At 36.8% G+C, this 15,009-nt stretch overlaps 1 protein-coding gene across 9 annotated transcripts in view; it reads right to left on the bottom strand.

The window, feature by feature from the left end:
* The window catches only part of LOC123525163 (interleukin-6 receptor subunit beta-like), a 199,339-nt gene that overhangs the window by 42,027 nt on the left and 142,303 nt on the right, over positions 1 to 15,009 (bottom strand). For all 9 annotated transcript variants that reach the window (XR_008370145.1, XR_008370147.1, XR_008370148.1 and 6 more), the window contains 5 exons: positions 10,252 to 10,417; positions 7,352 to 7,630; positions 6,843 to 6,972; positions 4,133 to 4,323; positions 504 to 640 (listed from right to left, as the gene is read on the bottom strand). Coding sequence is in view for 4 of the 9 variants with exons in the window: in XM_053538120.1 (XP_053394095.1) it covers positions 504 to 640; positions 4,133 to 4,323; positions 6,843 to 6,972; positions 7,352 to 7,630; positions 10,252 to 10,345 (831 nt within the window). In the remaining 5 variants the exon portion in view is untranslated. The remainder of the gene's footprint in view (positions 1 to 503; positions 641 to 4,132; positions 4,324 to 6,842; positions 6,973 to 7,351; positions 7,631 to 10,251; positions 10,418 to 15,009) is intronic.

Raw genomic sequence — 15,009 nt, 5'->3', positions numbered from 1 at the left:
TAACCAAGAAATCTGATTTTCTAAGTCCAAAAGGGGCCATAACTCTTGCAAAAAGCAGGATGGAGTTATGTTTCTTGCTGTACAGAGTCAGCTATTGATTGTGAACATGTGTTGCAAGTTTTAAAGCAATAGCTTTAATAGTTTAGGAGAAAAGCTGACCTAAACATAAAACTTAACCAGGCAATGCCAACGCCGATCAAGAGATGACAATAACTCATTTTTCTCTCAAAAAATCAGATGAGCTAAAAAAAAGAGGGTATACTGTAACTTTCTACTGCAATTTTTTAATGTTATCCTTACTTGGCATTCATGGGTCATGTTAGCCAAAGCATGAAAATTGCCATCAAACAGCGTCAAAGTAAGAAACCAGATATCATTGCAAGTAAACATGTCAGTAAAATGTGAGTAATATCACTTCTACAATGATTTAATGGATTCTTATTTCTTATCCATAATTTTACCTGTGTACCCCTCTAAAGGCATAAAAACCAAATACTGCTTACCTGCCAGTGTCTATCTGTGGTTTGCTTGAAATCTACCCTGTATACCTTGTCCCTACGTGTTTTTTCATGTCTCCAAGACAGAGATACACATGTACTATTTTTGTCTGCAGTAACATCTTTCACAGAAGCTGGCTCAACTAAACCAAAATAAAAATCTCTTAAGTGTAATGGGGTGGAACATTACATGATACACAACGAATGCAAAAATGAAATTCACAATTAAATCTATGTCCAATCAATTTACCTCTATGTCAAATCAATTTACCTTTCACTTGACATACGCTAAATGCAAGCTCCTGCTCATATCGATGTACCGTACATAACATGTAACAAGAGGACCATGATGGTCCTGAATCGCTCACCTCTTCCCACATGATCCAGTTTTGAGTATGACGTCGTTTTTTCTATTATTTGACATAGTGACCTAGTTTTTAAGCTCATGTGACCCAGTTTTGAACTTGACCTAGATATTATCAAGATAAAAATTCTGACCAATTTTCATGAAGATCCATTGAAAAATATGGTCTCTAGAGAGGTCACAAGGTTTTTCTATTATTTGACCTATTGACCTAGTTTTTTAAGGCACGTGACCCAGTTTCAAACTTGACCTAGATATCATCAAGGTGAACATTCTGACCAATTTTCATGAAGATTCATTCAAGGGTATGGCCTCTAGAGAGGGCACAAGGTTTTTCTATTTCAAGACCTACTGACCTAGTTTTAAATCGCAGTTGACCCAGTTTCAAACTTGACCTAGATATCATCAAGATTAACATTCAGACCAACTTTCATACAGATCCCATGAAAAATATGGCCTCTAGAGAGGTCACAATGTTTTTTCATTATTTGACCTACTGACCTATTTTTTGAAGGCACGTGACCCACTTTCGAATTTGACCTAGATATCATCAAGATGAACATTCTGACCAATTTTTATGGAGATCCATTCACAAGTATGGCCTCTAGAAAGGTCACAAGGTTTTTCTATTTTTAGACCTACTGACCTAGTTTTTGACCCCACATATCCCTGTTTCAAACATGACCTAGATATCATCAAGATGAACATTCAGACCAAGTTTCATGAAGATCCATTGAAAAATATGGCCTTTAGAGAGGTCACAAGGTTTTTCTATTATTTGACCTACTGACCTAGTTTTTCATGGCACGTGACCCACTTTCTAAACTGACCTAGATATCATCAAGATGAACATTCAGACCAACTTTCATACAAATCCCATGGAAAATATGGCCTCTAGAGAGGTCACAAGGTTTTTCTATTATTTGACCTACTGACCTTGTTTTTGATGGCACGTGACCCAGTTTCGAACTTGACCTAGATATCATCAAGGTGAACATTCTGACCAATCTTCATGAAGATTTCATGAAATATATGGCCTCTAGAGAGGTCACAAGGTTTTTCTATTTTTAGATCTACTGACCTAGTTTTTGACCACACGTGACCCAGTTTCAAACTTGACCTAGCTATCATCAAGATAAACATTCAGACCAACTTTCATACAGATCCCATGAAAATTATGGCCTTTAGAGAGGTCACAAGGTTTTTCTATTTTTAGACCTGCTGACCTAGTTTTTGACGGCACGTAACCCAGTTTAGAACTTGACCTAGATATCATCAAGGTAAACATTCTGACCAATTTTCATGAAGATCTTATGAAATATATGGCCTCTAGAGAGGTCACAAGGTTTTTCTATTTTTAGACCTACTGACCTAGTTTTGGATTGCACGTGACCCAGTTTCGAACTCGACCTAGATATCATCAAGTTGAACATTCTGACCAATTTTCATGAAGATCTTGTGAAATATATGGCCTCTAGAGAGGTCACAAGGTTTTTCTATTTTTAGAACTACTGACCTAGTTTTTGACCCCACGTGACCCAGTTTCAAATTTGACCTAGATATCATCAAGGTGAACATTCTCACCAATTTTCATTAAGATTTTTTGAAATATATGGCCTCTAGAGAGGTCACAAGGTTTTTCTATTTTTAGACCTACTGACCTAGTTTTTGAAGGCACATGACCCAGTTTTGAACTTGGCCTAGATATCATCAAGGTAAACATTCTGACCAATTTTTATGAAGATCCATTGAAAATTATGGCCTCTAGAGAGGTCACAAGGTTTTTCTATTTTTAGCCCTACTGACCTAGTTTTTGATGGCACGTGACCCAGTTTCGAAGTTGACCTAGAATTTACCAAGATGAACATTCTGACCCATTTTCATGAAGATCCCATGAAAAATGTGACCTCTAGAGATGTCACAAGGAAAAGTTTACGGACGCACAGACGACCGACGACGGACACCGCGCGATCACAAAAGCTCACCTTGTCACTTTGTGACAGGTGAGCTAAAAATGTCCTATTTACAGAAGTGTTGGGTGTTAAAGTCACAGTGACATTATCTTGGGTATATGGCAACTGTTCAGGGTATATATTCAGGGTATAAGACAACTATTCAGGGTATATGGCAACCATTCAGGGTATAAGACAACTATTCAGGGTATATGGCAACTGTTCAGTTTGTTTGTTTTGGGTTTAACGCTGTTTTTCAACAGTATTTCAGTTATGTAACGTTGGGCAGTTAACCTAACCAGTGTTCTTGGAGTCTGTACCAGTACAAACCTGTTCTCTGCCAGTAACTGCCAACTTCCCCACATGAATCAGAGGTGGAGGACTAATGATATCAGACACAATGTCTTTTATCAAATCGTCACGGAGAACATACGCCCTGCCCGAGGATCAAACTCACGACTCTGTGATCCGTAGATCTGTGCTCTCCCTATTGAGCTAAGCCGGCGGGCAACTGTTCAGGGTATATGGCAACTGTTCAGAGTATATGGCAACTGTTCAGGGTATAAAACAACTGCTCAGGGTATATGGAAACTGTTCATGGCATGATGCAACTGTTCAGGGTATATGGCAACTGTTCAGGGTATTTGACAACTGTTCAGTGTATATGGCAACTATTCAGGGTATAAAACAACTGTTAAGGGTATATGGCAACTATTCAGGGTATATGGCAACTTTTCATTGTATGAGACAACTGTTCAGGGTATATGGCAACTATTCAGGGTATATGACAACTGTTCAGGGTACATGGCAACTATTTATAAAACAACTGTTCAGGGTATATGGCAACTGTTCATAGTATGAAACAACTGTTCAGGATATATGGCAACAGTTCATGGTATGAGACAACTGTTCAGGGTATATGGCAACTATTCAGGGTATATGACAACTGTTCAGGGTATATGGCAACTATTCAGGGTATAAAACAACTTTCCAGGATATAAAACAACTGTTCAGGGTATATGGCAACTGTTCATGGTACGAGACAACTGTTCAGGGTATATGGCAACTGTTCATGGTATGAGACAACTGTTCAGGGTATATGGCAACTGTTTAGTTTTAGTGGTGAAGAAAGACCCAATAAGCCCCTTAAGGCATAATTTTTATGCATTAGTCTGCACTTTGGCAGAACCACCAACCTTCCACAACACAGCTGGATCATTTCTTCACATGATGACCTTGTTTCAACTCAAAAGATGAGGGGCAAGCAACAAGAGTCAACAAATTTAAACTACAGAACCAAGAATGTGGCTACTGTATACCTATCTTCGAAGTATCAACTGTGATTGCTTTAGTTTTCTTTGGGTAGAAAGTTGAAGGTTTTGTTGCTTTGTTTTCGATACTGACACCCATGTGGTAGTCCTGACCAGGCTTGAAGGAATCATCTCCATCAATCTTCCACCAAGAACACGATGTTGCTGTCTGACGTAAACAATCATGCTGAGAATCCCCCCTGAAAACATAACACACATGTACAGCATAAAATCTTCATTACATACACAAGATATAGAGAAAGCACATCAAAATTAACATGAAGTTCTGAGTAAAAAGAGGGCATAATTCATGAATTACTGTTGTCCTAAGATGTGGATGATGATGTTGAACAACTTCTTTAAGTCTGAATCAAATCTCTGTAGTAATAACAGAGACAAAACTAGAATCAAAAAACTTTAACCTGAATTTTAAGCAAAAAGGGGAAATAATTCATGAAAAATTGGTGTGACAGTTGTGGTTTTTGTGTCATATGATGCAGGTAATGATGAGGAATAACTATTATGAGTTTGAAGCAAATCCATGAAGTAACTACAGAGATAAAGAGAAAGTATATCAAAATTTTAACCAAGGTGTGGACACCAACACAGGGTTGAGTAGGATAGCTGTCCATATACTTTTAATAGTTGAGCTTAAAACTAGTGTGGCGAGATGCCCCTATCAGGATTTATAGGTGTTGATATGATTTAGTTGTCGCATACCTTATAATTCGTACCTAAAATAGTTAAACCCAATAATATTCGCACTCACTAATGAGTTGTTATAATTCAATATTTTAGATGATAAACAAAATGAAACAAGAGCACCACTAAGCGGGGCAATATATGCCTGAAGGGTTACATCAGGGGATGGGAACAAAATTTAAAGAACTTGACTGTTGAAGCCCAAAGGACAGGAACAACAAAGGGAAGAAATTCAAAACAATAGCTAGAAAACTAGCCTAATCCCATGAGGACCATGCTTTTTAAAGAAATGAAAGAGTTTGAAAGAATTTGGCAGAGAGTCAGTTACAACATTGCTGTAAAAAACGATGACCTAGATTTTAAGGACTCTATAATGTAATGCGTTTTAACAATGATAATAATAATAACGTCTTTATTTACAGAGGCTACACATCTGGGTAACCCAATCTTCCATGTGGGCCTCTCTAGATATTTACATGTATAATATGTACAGAACAAACAAAATTCTTGACAAAAATAACAAAAGAAGAAAATAATAGTAATTACAACAGTGAAAACAGTTTAGAAAGATGAACTTGCCATGAAGATACAGATCAATGTACTCTAGTGTCAAGGAGAGGAGTTCAGACCGCCAGAGAACCTCCATTTTATGTAAAGATTTTTGAACTGTTGTAATGTATCTGTGTGTCTGACTGCGAGTGGTATTATGTTCCATAGTTTAGGTCCTGAATAATCAAGTGATTTTCGAAAGAATTCTAGACTTGGTTTTATGTTTATGACTTGGTTTAGATTTATGTTATGTTTACTTGAACTTTTGGTAAATTTTGTTTGCATATGTGTTGAAGCTGAGTCAGTGTTTACTGATTTATACACAAGAATGGCTTTTTTGAATTCAACTTGATCCTTGAATTTCATCTAGCCTAGCTGTTTAAAGAGAGTTTTTGAAGGTGTGTCAAAATCTTTTAGTATGATTCGTGCTGCTCTTTTCTGGAATTTTAGCATATCATCAAGAAGATCATTGCTACAATTTCCCCAGACTGTGCAACAGTAATCCAGATGTGGTAATATGTATGCAGTGAAGAATAGTTTTCCGACCTCTAGTCTCAAGTATATTCTAATTCTTAAATGAAGACAGGAGTAATGAATTGCATTTCTTTAGTGTGTTTTGAACTTGATCTCGCCAATTTAGACTATTATCTACAGTAATGAGACAGTGGATACTAGCCACATCTGTTTGAATATACAATTTGACTTTCCTCTATTGCTGAACACCATGACCATGTATGAGCTATGGCTGGAGAATGCCCTAATATTACACAAGAATACATACTCACCTGAAAATTACAGACTGTCATCACTACCCCATCAACGTTCTACCACTCACATTTAACCAATTGAAAGGAATATTTCATCAAATCTTTGTCATAATGAAACTTAAAAATGAACCCTTAAATTTTTCACCAACTCAAATTTCAAAATTACAGATGGTTGTGCACTAGATATCTTGGTAGGTGCTGACAAAACTTTATATCTTAAAGTCATAAATATAGGTGAGGAAGTTGACAGTCACTTGAACAATCTGGTGCTGGCTAGAAATCTTCTAACACTAGTATGCAATACCAATATATTGTTTTATATTACAGTACATAACTGAAGCAATGTTGATAAATACAGCTTACATTTATAAAAGGTACAGGCAATCCAAACAGTGGTTTCAGCAAGTATAAATTAAACACATTGTACATGAAAGTTTGGCGCTCACAGTATAGTCCAGGCAAGCCTTAGGAAGTGTGTATGTATATAAGGTACTCACAGTATAGTCCAGGCAAGCCTTAGGAAGTGTGCATGTATGTAAGGTACTCACAGTATAGTCCAGGCAAGCCTTAGGAATTGTGCATGTATATAAGGTACTCACAGTATAGTCCAGGCAAGTCTTAGGAAGTGTGCATGTATATAAGGTACTCACAGTATAGTCAAGGCAAGCCTTAGGAAGTGTGCATGTATATAAGGTACTCACGCTATAGTCCAGACAAGACTGATAACCATAGTTTTGGGGTGTATGAACTGAACACCGAGATCCCATGTACATGTCATGTTTTCCCAGTTGTAAACTCGGCATTTTACCTCAGTAACAGGCTTAGGCTCATCTAAAAACATAGAACTGAAATTTAATGCATGTGAAAATCATAAATATCCACATCTGAACATTTTTAATAAAAACAGACTGACTGATTTACTTCTGATCCAGCTATGTTCCGTTTTAGCAGAATTTTGCCTATATTTTACTAACTACTTGACTGATTTTCATAAGATAGACAGCACTGTAGATGGAAAAATGTGTGCTTTCCTCTGCACAGAACGACTGCAATCAGTTCTCAGAATTTTTCTCCAACACTTCGCCCAACTGCGAAAGTGTGCACGATATCTCCACAGTTTGTCCATGAAAATCAGTTGTGTGAAGTATTCGAGACTGATGGAACATCAAAACTAGGCAGATAATTAGTTTTTAATACAAAAATAACTTACATTCAACCATAACATACTGGGTTCCAATGATTTCTGGTCGACCTGTTGTCCTGTTAAGTTTACACAGATAGTTGCCACCATATTCTGAGGATGTCATTGGATAACGGAGTACAATGGATCTTGTTGAAAGCACAGTGATGTACCTTGATGGAATAACTTCATCATTTTTCCGTGAGAAGCTCAGGTAGTTAGAGTTGTATACCTCATCGTATTTTGTCAGGTTACATGTCAGGGTCAGATTCTTACCAATATAAATATACGGGTCATTTGGAAGAACCACTGAAAAATAAACAAAATATCAATTGAGCCGCGCCATGGGAAAACCAACATAGTGGGTGTGCGACCAGCATGGATCCAGACCAGCCTGCGCATACGCACAGTCTGGTCAGGCTCCATGCTGTTCGCTTTTAAAGCCTATTGGAACTGGAGAAACTGTTAGCGAACAGCATGGAGCCTGACCAGACTGCGCGGATGCGCAGGCTGGTCTGGATCCATGCTGGTCGCACACCCACTATGTTGGTTTTCCCATGGCATGGCTCAATTAGGCTTTCCACAGGAGGCAGGTGCCCCACAAATTGTCACCTCAATTTAATATTATACAGCAGAGCACCACTACTGGGAAATTGTGTTCATACTGAGGTACTTTTGGTGGAAGAACAGTGCAATACAGAAGACTCACGAATACCAGAGGCTTCCATGGTTCTTTAGTGTACCAGGTGTAAAGGACCCAAACACAGGAGTCTCATCTCAATGCATTGAAATCATGAAGATGAATAATGTTAGCATATTAACATAGTCCGTACTTAACATGTATTTTCAAACTGACAGTAACATCTATCAAAATTGCTTAATTATTGAAAGTTCAAATAAAAAATGTAAAGAATGCATCATCTCAAAGAAAGAAGTTGCATATTAACAACTTTTGTTCTCTGAATTAATATCCCCTGCCGAATAAGTTTTTTTGTGAATGAGAGACCTATACTTTTAAAGACATTTCATTTCGAGATATATTCAAGTTATGTACAAAAGAACCATGCAATGGTTTGTTGGTTTTTATTTTTAAGATTAAGAAGTAGGCCTTGAGAAACAAAAATCAAATAACACCAAAATCATAGAAAGAAAGAGTTGTTTGACATGAAAATTGAAGATGTAAAACATGTATATTACTTTATGAAACAAGTGTTAATATACTGATATAAACATTGTTTCCAGAAAATGACTGCCTATAGGGGCCCCACTTCTGGACAGTCAAACGCCTTTAAAAACTCACCATTTTCAAAGAACTGCTACACATGCTCCTATTTGCTATAGTGTGCAAGTGGTGAAGTTTCACATAACAAGGTGGAACACAGTTTTCAGCAATTGCTTATCTTTATTTCTTTACAAATGGCATTCATTTTCAAAGGGAGACAACTTTTTCTCAACGATTACTTAAAATAATCTGAAAAAGTCGTCTCCCTTTAAACAATTGCTAAAAACTGTGTTCCACCTTGTTATGCCAAATTTCACCACTCGCACACCATAGCAAATACATCAAAACGAACATGTGTAACTGTTCTTTGAAAATGCTGAGTTTTTAAAGGCGTTTAACTGACCAGAAGTGGAGCCGTTTTAGGCAGTCCTTTTACGGAATTCTATGTTTATATCAGTATACTAACACTTGTTTCGTAAAGTAATATACCTGTTTTACATGCTGTTCAATTTTCATGTCAAACAACTCTTTCTTTCTATGATTTGGTGCTGTTTGATTTTTGTTTCTCAAGGCCTACTTCTTAACCTTAATGAAATAAAGGGGAAAAGCTATGCTCTACAGTGATCTATATCTGTATTAAGTTTCATGAAGACCATCAATAGGTTACTTTGTTTTGTGGGAATTTATGAATTTTAAAACAATTTAAGGGCAAATAACTCTGCAGTTACTGAAGAAATCCTGATGAAAGACATGCATGCACCACCGCCCTATAATGTTCTATAATGTCATGAAAATCCATCAATGGATAACTTTTTATGCAGGAATATAATTATAGGGCAATAACTCTAATTAAAAAAGTGATCCTGCACCACCACTCCGCAGTGATTTAAATTTGTGTAGCTTCATTAAGACCCATCACATAGGGTACTTAGATGCAGTCCTAATACTCTTTATTTTTGACCAAATCATGGGGAAAAACTCTGCTTTTACTGAGTCAAGGGGAATAATACTACATGTGAGCAAATGGATTGTACTAATCTGTTATTATTTGAGGTTTGATGATTCTAATTAAAATACTTTCTGGAATTGTAGGCATTTTCTACCATTTTTATTAAATCAAGGGGAAAAACTCTGCTTTTACTGGGTCAAGGAGATATTACAAACGGTGAGCAAAGTTCATGTTATTATTATTCATTATGTGAGTACTGGTGATTCTAGCTGAAATACCTTCTGAATTATAAGCATTTTCAAAAACAAAAATTCAAAGGGGAAAAACTCTGCTTTTACTGAGTCAAGGACAATAATACTAAATTTGAGCAAAGGTCATGTGCTTCTTAAGAATGTGAGATTTAGTGATTCTAGTTTAAATACTTTTTGAATTATCAGCATTTTCAATTATGAACAGACAGCCGGATGAACAAAGAGCCGGAAGGACAATGCCAAAACAATATCCCGCCGTCTTTAGTGGGGGATAATTCAGCACTTTGTCAATAAGGCAATCTTTATAGACTTTCAAAAAACATGAAAACCATTCAAAACAAAGAAAAACAGTAGATCCCCTTAAGAGTTTAGGCAACTCTTAAAAAAATATAAGAAAATACAGCAGAGGTTTAATGGCATATCTGTATCTAAAACTGTAAGAAAAGCACAACCACCAAGAAAGAAAATCCATGATAAATATGCCTGCAAGAGAGTTTGTTTGACATACCTCCGCTACCGCTGCTTCCAAAACTGAAACTTGAGGTTGTGGGTATGAACACTAGAAGACATGGGATTACATACTGTAGCAACACGTCACCCATCTCTCATCCTCTAACCTTGTCTGCAATCACCACCTCTTAACATCAGGATTGCTCTTCCCGCATTCTGTCTCCCTGAAAAATACAGGAGTTTCGGTTATTTTTTTTCCATTGCACTTTCTGTTTATTAGTTTAAATATACTTTTTGCATGCAACTACACCTTTTTCTCTGACTAGGCAACACTGCCTTAGTTTCACACCTTGCATTAGCTAAGATCAATGGCATGTTCATCCAAAACCTTAAAGTAAACATTCACCTCCACATGAGACTTCTTACATCTAGTTCTGATGTTTCAACATTTTAAAAGCAATACAATGCCCCCATCAAATATCCAATCTTGTGGGCAGTGCACTGTCCTCTTACAAACGTCCATCTACAAATATACAATCTTGAGGACTGCACTCCTACAAATATCTACCCTCAAATATCCAATTTTGAGGACAATGCAGTCTCCTCTTAAAATGTCCACCTTTTTCAATCTCTAGGACAACGTACTATCCTCTAACAAAATGTCTATCCTCCAATCTTGAGAACATTGCATTTTCTTCCTACAAACGTCCATCTTTAAATATCCAGTCTTGTGCACAATTTACTCTCCTCTTACAAATGCCCACCCTCAAGTACCCAGTCTTGAGGACAGTGCACCCTCCTCTAACAAATGTCCACCCTTAAATATCCAGTCTCAGGGACAAATGTCTACCCCACAAATATCCAATCTTGAGGACACTGCATTTTCTTACAAATGCCTATCTTTAAATATCCAATCTTGAGGAAATTGCATTCTCCTTTCTTAAGCGTATATCATTTAAACATACAAAAAACAAAAAACTCCACTGTTTTTTTTTGTCATAGTTTACATTTTTGAAAGGCACTGACCTTCAGATTTTTGCTTAAAATGAGCTTTATTTCAAACTGAAGTTTGGTCATATTATGAATAATAGAACACGAGTTTTTGTTTCTAAACTATCTTAAAAATGCCAAATCATGAAAAAAACAAGAGGACCATGATTGTCCTGAAACGCTCACCTCTTCCCACATGACCCAGTTTTGAGTATGACGTCGTTTTTTCTATTATTTGACATAGTGACCTAGTTTTTGAGCTCATGTGACCCAGTTTTGAACTTGACCTAGATATTATCAAGATAAAAATTCTGACCAATTTTCATGAAGATCCATTGAAAAATATGGTCTCTAGAGTGGTCACAAGGTTTTTCTATTATCTGACCTATTGACCTAGTTTTCGAAGGTACGTGACCCTGTTTTGAACTTTACCTAGATATCATCAAGGTGAACATTCTCACTAATTGTCACAAGGTTTTTCTATTTTTATACCTACTGGCCTAGTTTTTGACCGCATGTGACCCAGTTTCAAAACTGACCTAGATATCATCAAGGTGAACACTCAGATCAATTTTCATGAAGATCCATTGAAAAATATGGCCTCTAGAGAGGTCAAAAGATTTTAATAATTTTAGACCTACTGACCTAGTTTTTGACCGCAGTTGACCCAGTTTCAAACTTGACCTAGATATCATCAAGATGAACATTCAGACCAACTTTCATAAAGATCCCATGAAAAGAATGGCCTCTAGAGAGGTCACAAGGTTTTTTTATTATTTGACCTACTGACCTAGTTTTTTAAGGCACGTGACCCAGTTTCAAACTTGACCAAGATATCATCAAGTTGAACATTCTGACCAATTTTTATGGAGATCCATTCACAAGTATGGCCTCTAGAGAGGTCACAAGGTTTTTCCATTTTTAGACCTACTGACCTAGTTTTTGTCCGCACATGACCCTGTTTCTATCTTGACCTAGATATCATCAAGATGAACATTCAGACCAATTTTCATACAGATCCCATGAAAAATATGGCTTTTAGAGAGGTCACAAGGTTTTTCTATTATTTGTCCTACTGACCTTGTTTTTGACGGCACGTGACCCACTTTCGAACTTGACCTAGATATCATCAAGATAAACATTCAGACCAACTTTCATACAGATCCCATGAAAAATATGGGCTCTAGAGAGGTCACAAGGTTTTTCTATTATTTGACCTACTGACCTAGTTTTTGACCGCAGTTGACCCACTTTCAAACTTGACCTAGATATCATCAAGGTGAACATTCTGACCAATTTTCATGAAGATCTCATGAAATGTATGGCCTCTAGAGAGATCACAAGGTTTTTCTATTTTTAGACCTACTGACCTAGTTTTTGACCGCACATGACCCAGTTTCAAAACTGACCTAGATATCATCAAGATGAACATTCAGACCAACTTTCATACAGATCCCATGAAAAATATGGCCTTTAGAGAGGTCACAAGGTTTTTCTATTATTTGACCTACTGACCTAGTTTTTGATGGCACGTGACCCAATTTCGAACCTGATCTAGATATCATCAAGGTGAACGTTCTGACCAATTTTCATGAAGATCTTGTGAAATATATGGCCTCTAGGGAGGTCACAAGGTTTTTCTATTTTTAGACTTACTGACCTAGTTTTTGATGGTACGTGACCCAGTTTCAAACTTGACCTAGATATCATAAAGTTGAATGTTCTGACCAATTTTCATGAAGATCTTGTGAAATATATGGCCTCTAGAGAGGTCACAAGGTTTTTCTATTTTTAGAACTACTGACCTAGTTTTTGACGGCACGTGACCCAGTTTCGAACTTGACCTAGATATCATCAAGATGAACATTCTGACCAACTTTCCCATGAAAAATTTGACCTCTAGAGTGGTCACAAGCAAAAGTTAACGGACGCACGGACGGACGGACGACGGACACCGCGCGATCACAAAAGCTCACCTTGTCACTTTGTGACAGGTGAGCTAAAAACAACACCTGAGTCAGGAATCGAACCGGGTTGCCAGGGCAAAACAAATTTTTTGTCTTGACCAATACACCAAGGAAGAATAAGTATGACATGATCGTCAAATATAAAGCTTTTTAATTAGGGCAGTTCACCTCTGGTACCATTTTTTATATGCTTTTCAAATTTGAATGGCACAATTAATTCTAATTCTTACGTGTTTCCATAACTTATAATCTGACAGTAACTAAGGTTACAAGGCCGTACGTCTTAAGAAATATATCAATAATTTTCTGATATCTAAAAACAGATATTTTTTGTTGTTGTCATACAATCTGGAGGTGTGTTTTATTCGACCTGGGAGGGTTAATCTCTGACATAGGCAAATAATTGTTATCTCAAATAAGAGCTGTCCGTACGACAGCCAATGCTCGACTATTCGAAATATTGTCCCAAAAGCAAATATTACCCAAAATGTTAAAATATCAAAAGAGTTTTAAGTTCAAAAGGGGACATAATTTGACCAAAATGCAGGTCAGAGTTATTGGACTTTATGCTATCAACTAGTTTTATAACCCCGAAGGCACATGTGAAATTTCAACTTAATATCTGCATTTGTTCTGCAGATAGTAACTTGCACGCAAAACTTTTAAGTTCAAAAGGGGGCATAATTTGCCCAAAATACATGTCAGAGTTATGGGACTTGATGCTATCAACTAGTTTTATAACCCCGAAGACACATGTAAGTTTCAATTCAATATCTACATTAGTTTTGGAGAAAGTAACTTGCATGTAAAACTTTAACCAAGTTTAAGTCCAAAAGGGGGCATAATTTGCCCAAAATACATGTCAGAGTTATGGGACTTGACCCAGTGGGGTTGGTAATTGATCTAGAAAAAGAAAAAATAAGTTTCAAAGCTATACGCCTTTAAATGATAGCTGTATGTACTTGCACGCAAAACTTTAACCAGGAATTTCTAAGTCCAAAAGGGGGCATAATTTGCCCAAAATACATGTCAGAGTTATGGGACTTGACCCAGTGGGGTTGGTAATTGATCTAGAAAAAGAAAAAATAAGTTTCAAAGCTATATGCCTTTAAATGATAGCTGTATGTACTTGCAGGCAAAACTTTAACCAGGAATTTGTAAGTTCAAAAGGGGGCATAATTTGGCCAAAATGCAGGACAGAGTTATGGGACCTGATGCTATCAACTAGTTTTATAACCCCGAAGACACATGCGAAGTTTCAATTCAATACCTGCATTAGTTTTGGATATAGTAACTTGCTTGTAAAACTTTAACCAGGATTTTTTAAGTCCAAAAGGGGGCATAATTTGCTCAAAATATATGTCAGAGTTATGGAACTTGACCAGTGAGGTTTGTAATTGACCTAGAAAAAGAAAAAATAAGTTTCAATGCTATATGCCTTTAAATGATAGCTGTATGTACTTGCATGCAAAACTTTAACCAAGGTGTGACTGTGACGCCGACGCCGACACCAGGGTGAGCAAAATAGTCGAGCTAAAAACGTGCAAAATAGGTTGAGCAATATAATTTTTTAATTCCGTAATCTTTCGGTAACAAACGCTACATTGCTTACAATGTAAGGTAGATGGCCACTGAATAAGAAATCAGGTTGCTGAATATACTACAGATCCTGCACAATAATGCAGTAGACCGTCGCAAAACCCTGCCCCGCCAGGTTGTTTAAATTGCAAAATAAATGCTTTTAAAAGCATATTATAAATTTTGTAACTTTCATAATGATAATAATTTTCATGAAAGATGATTGATAACTTATTATTTGGGGATTATATTTAAGGATCTTAAATGCCTGCCTGTGTAAG

The sequence above is a fragment of the Mercenaria mercenaria genome, chromosome 3 (assembly GCF_021730395.1).
Source record: "Mercenaria mercenaria strain notata chromosome 3, MADL_Memer_1, whole genome shotgun sequence".
NCBI classification, from domain to species: Eukaryota; Metazoa; Mollusca; class Bivalvia; order Venerida; family Veneridae; genus Mercenaria; species Mercenaria mercenaria.
The sequence above is the reverse complement of the archived record's forward strand: the minus strand, read 5'-3'. Positions and strand labels throughout refer to the sequence as shown.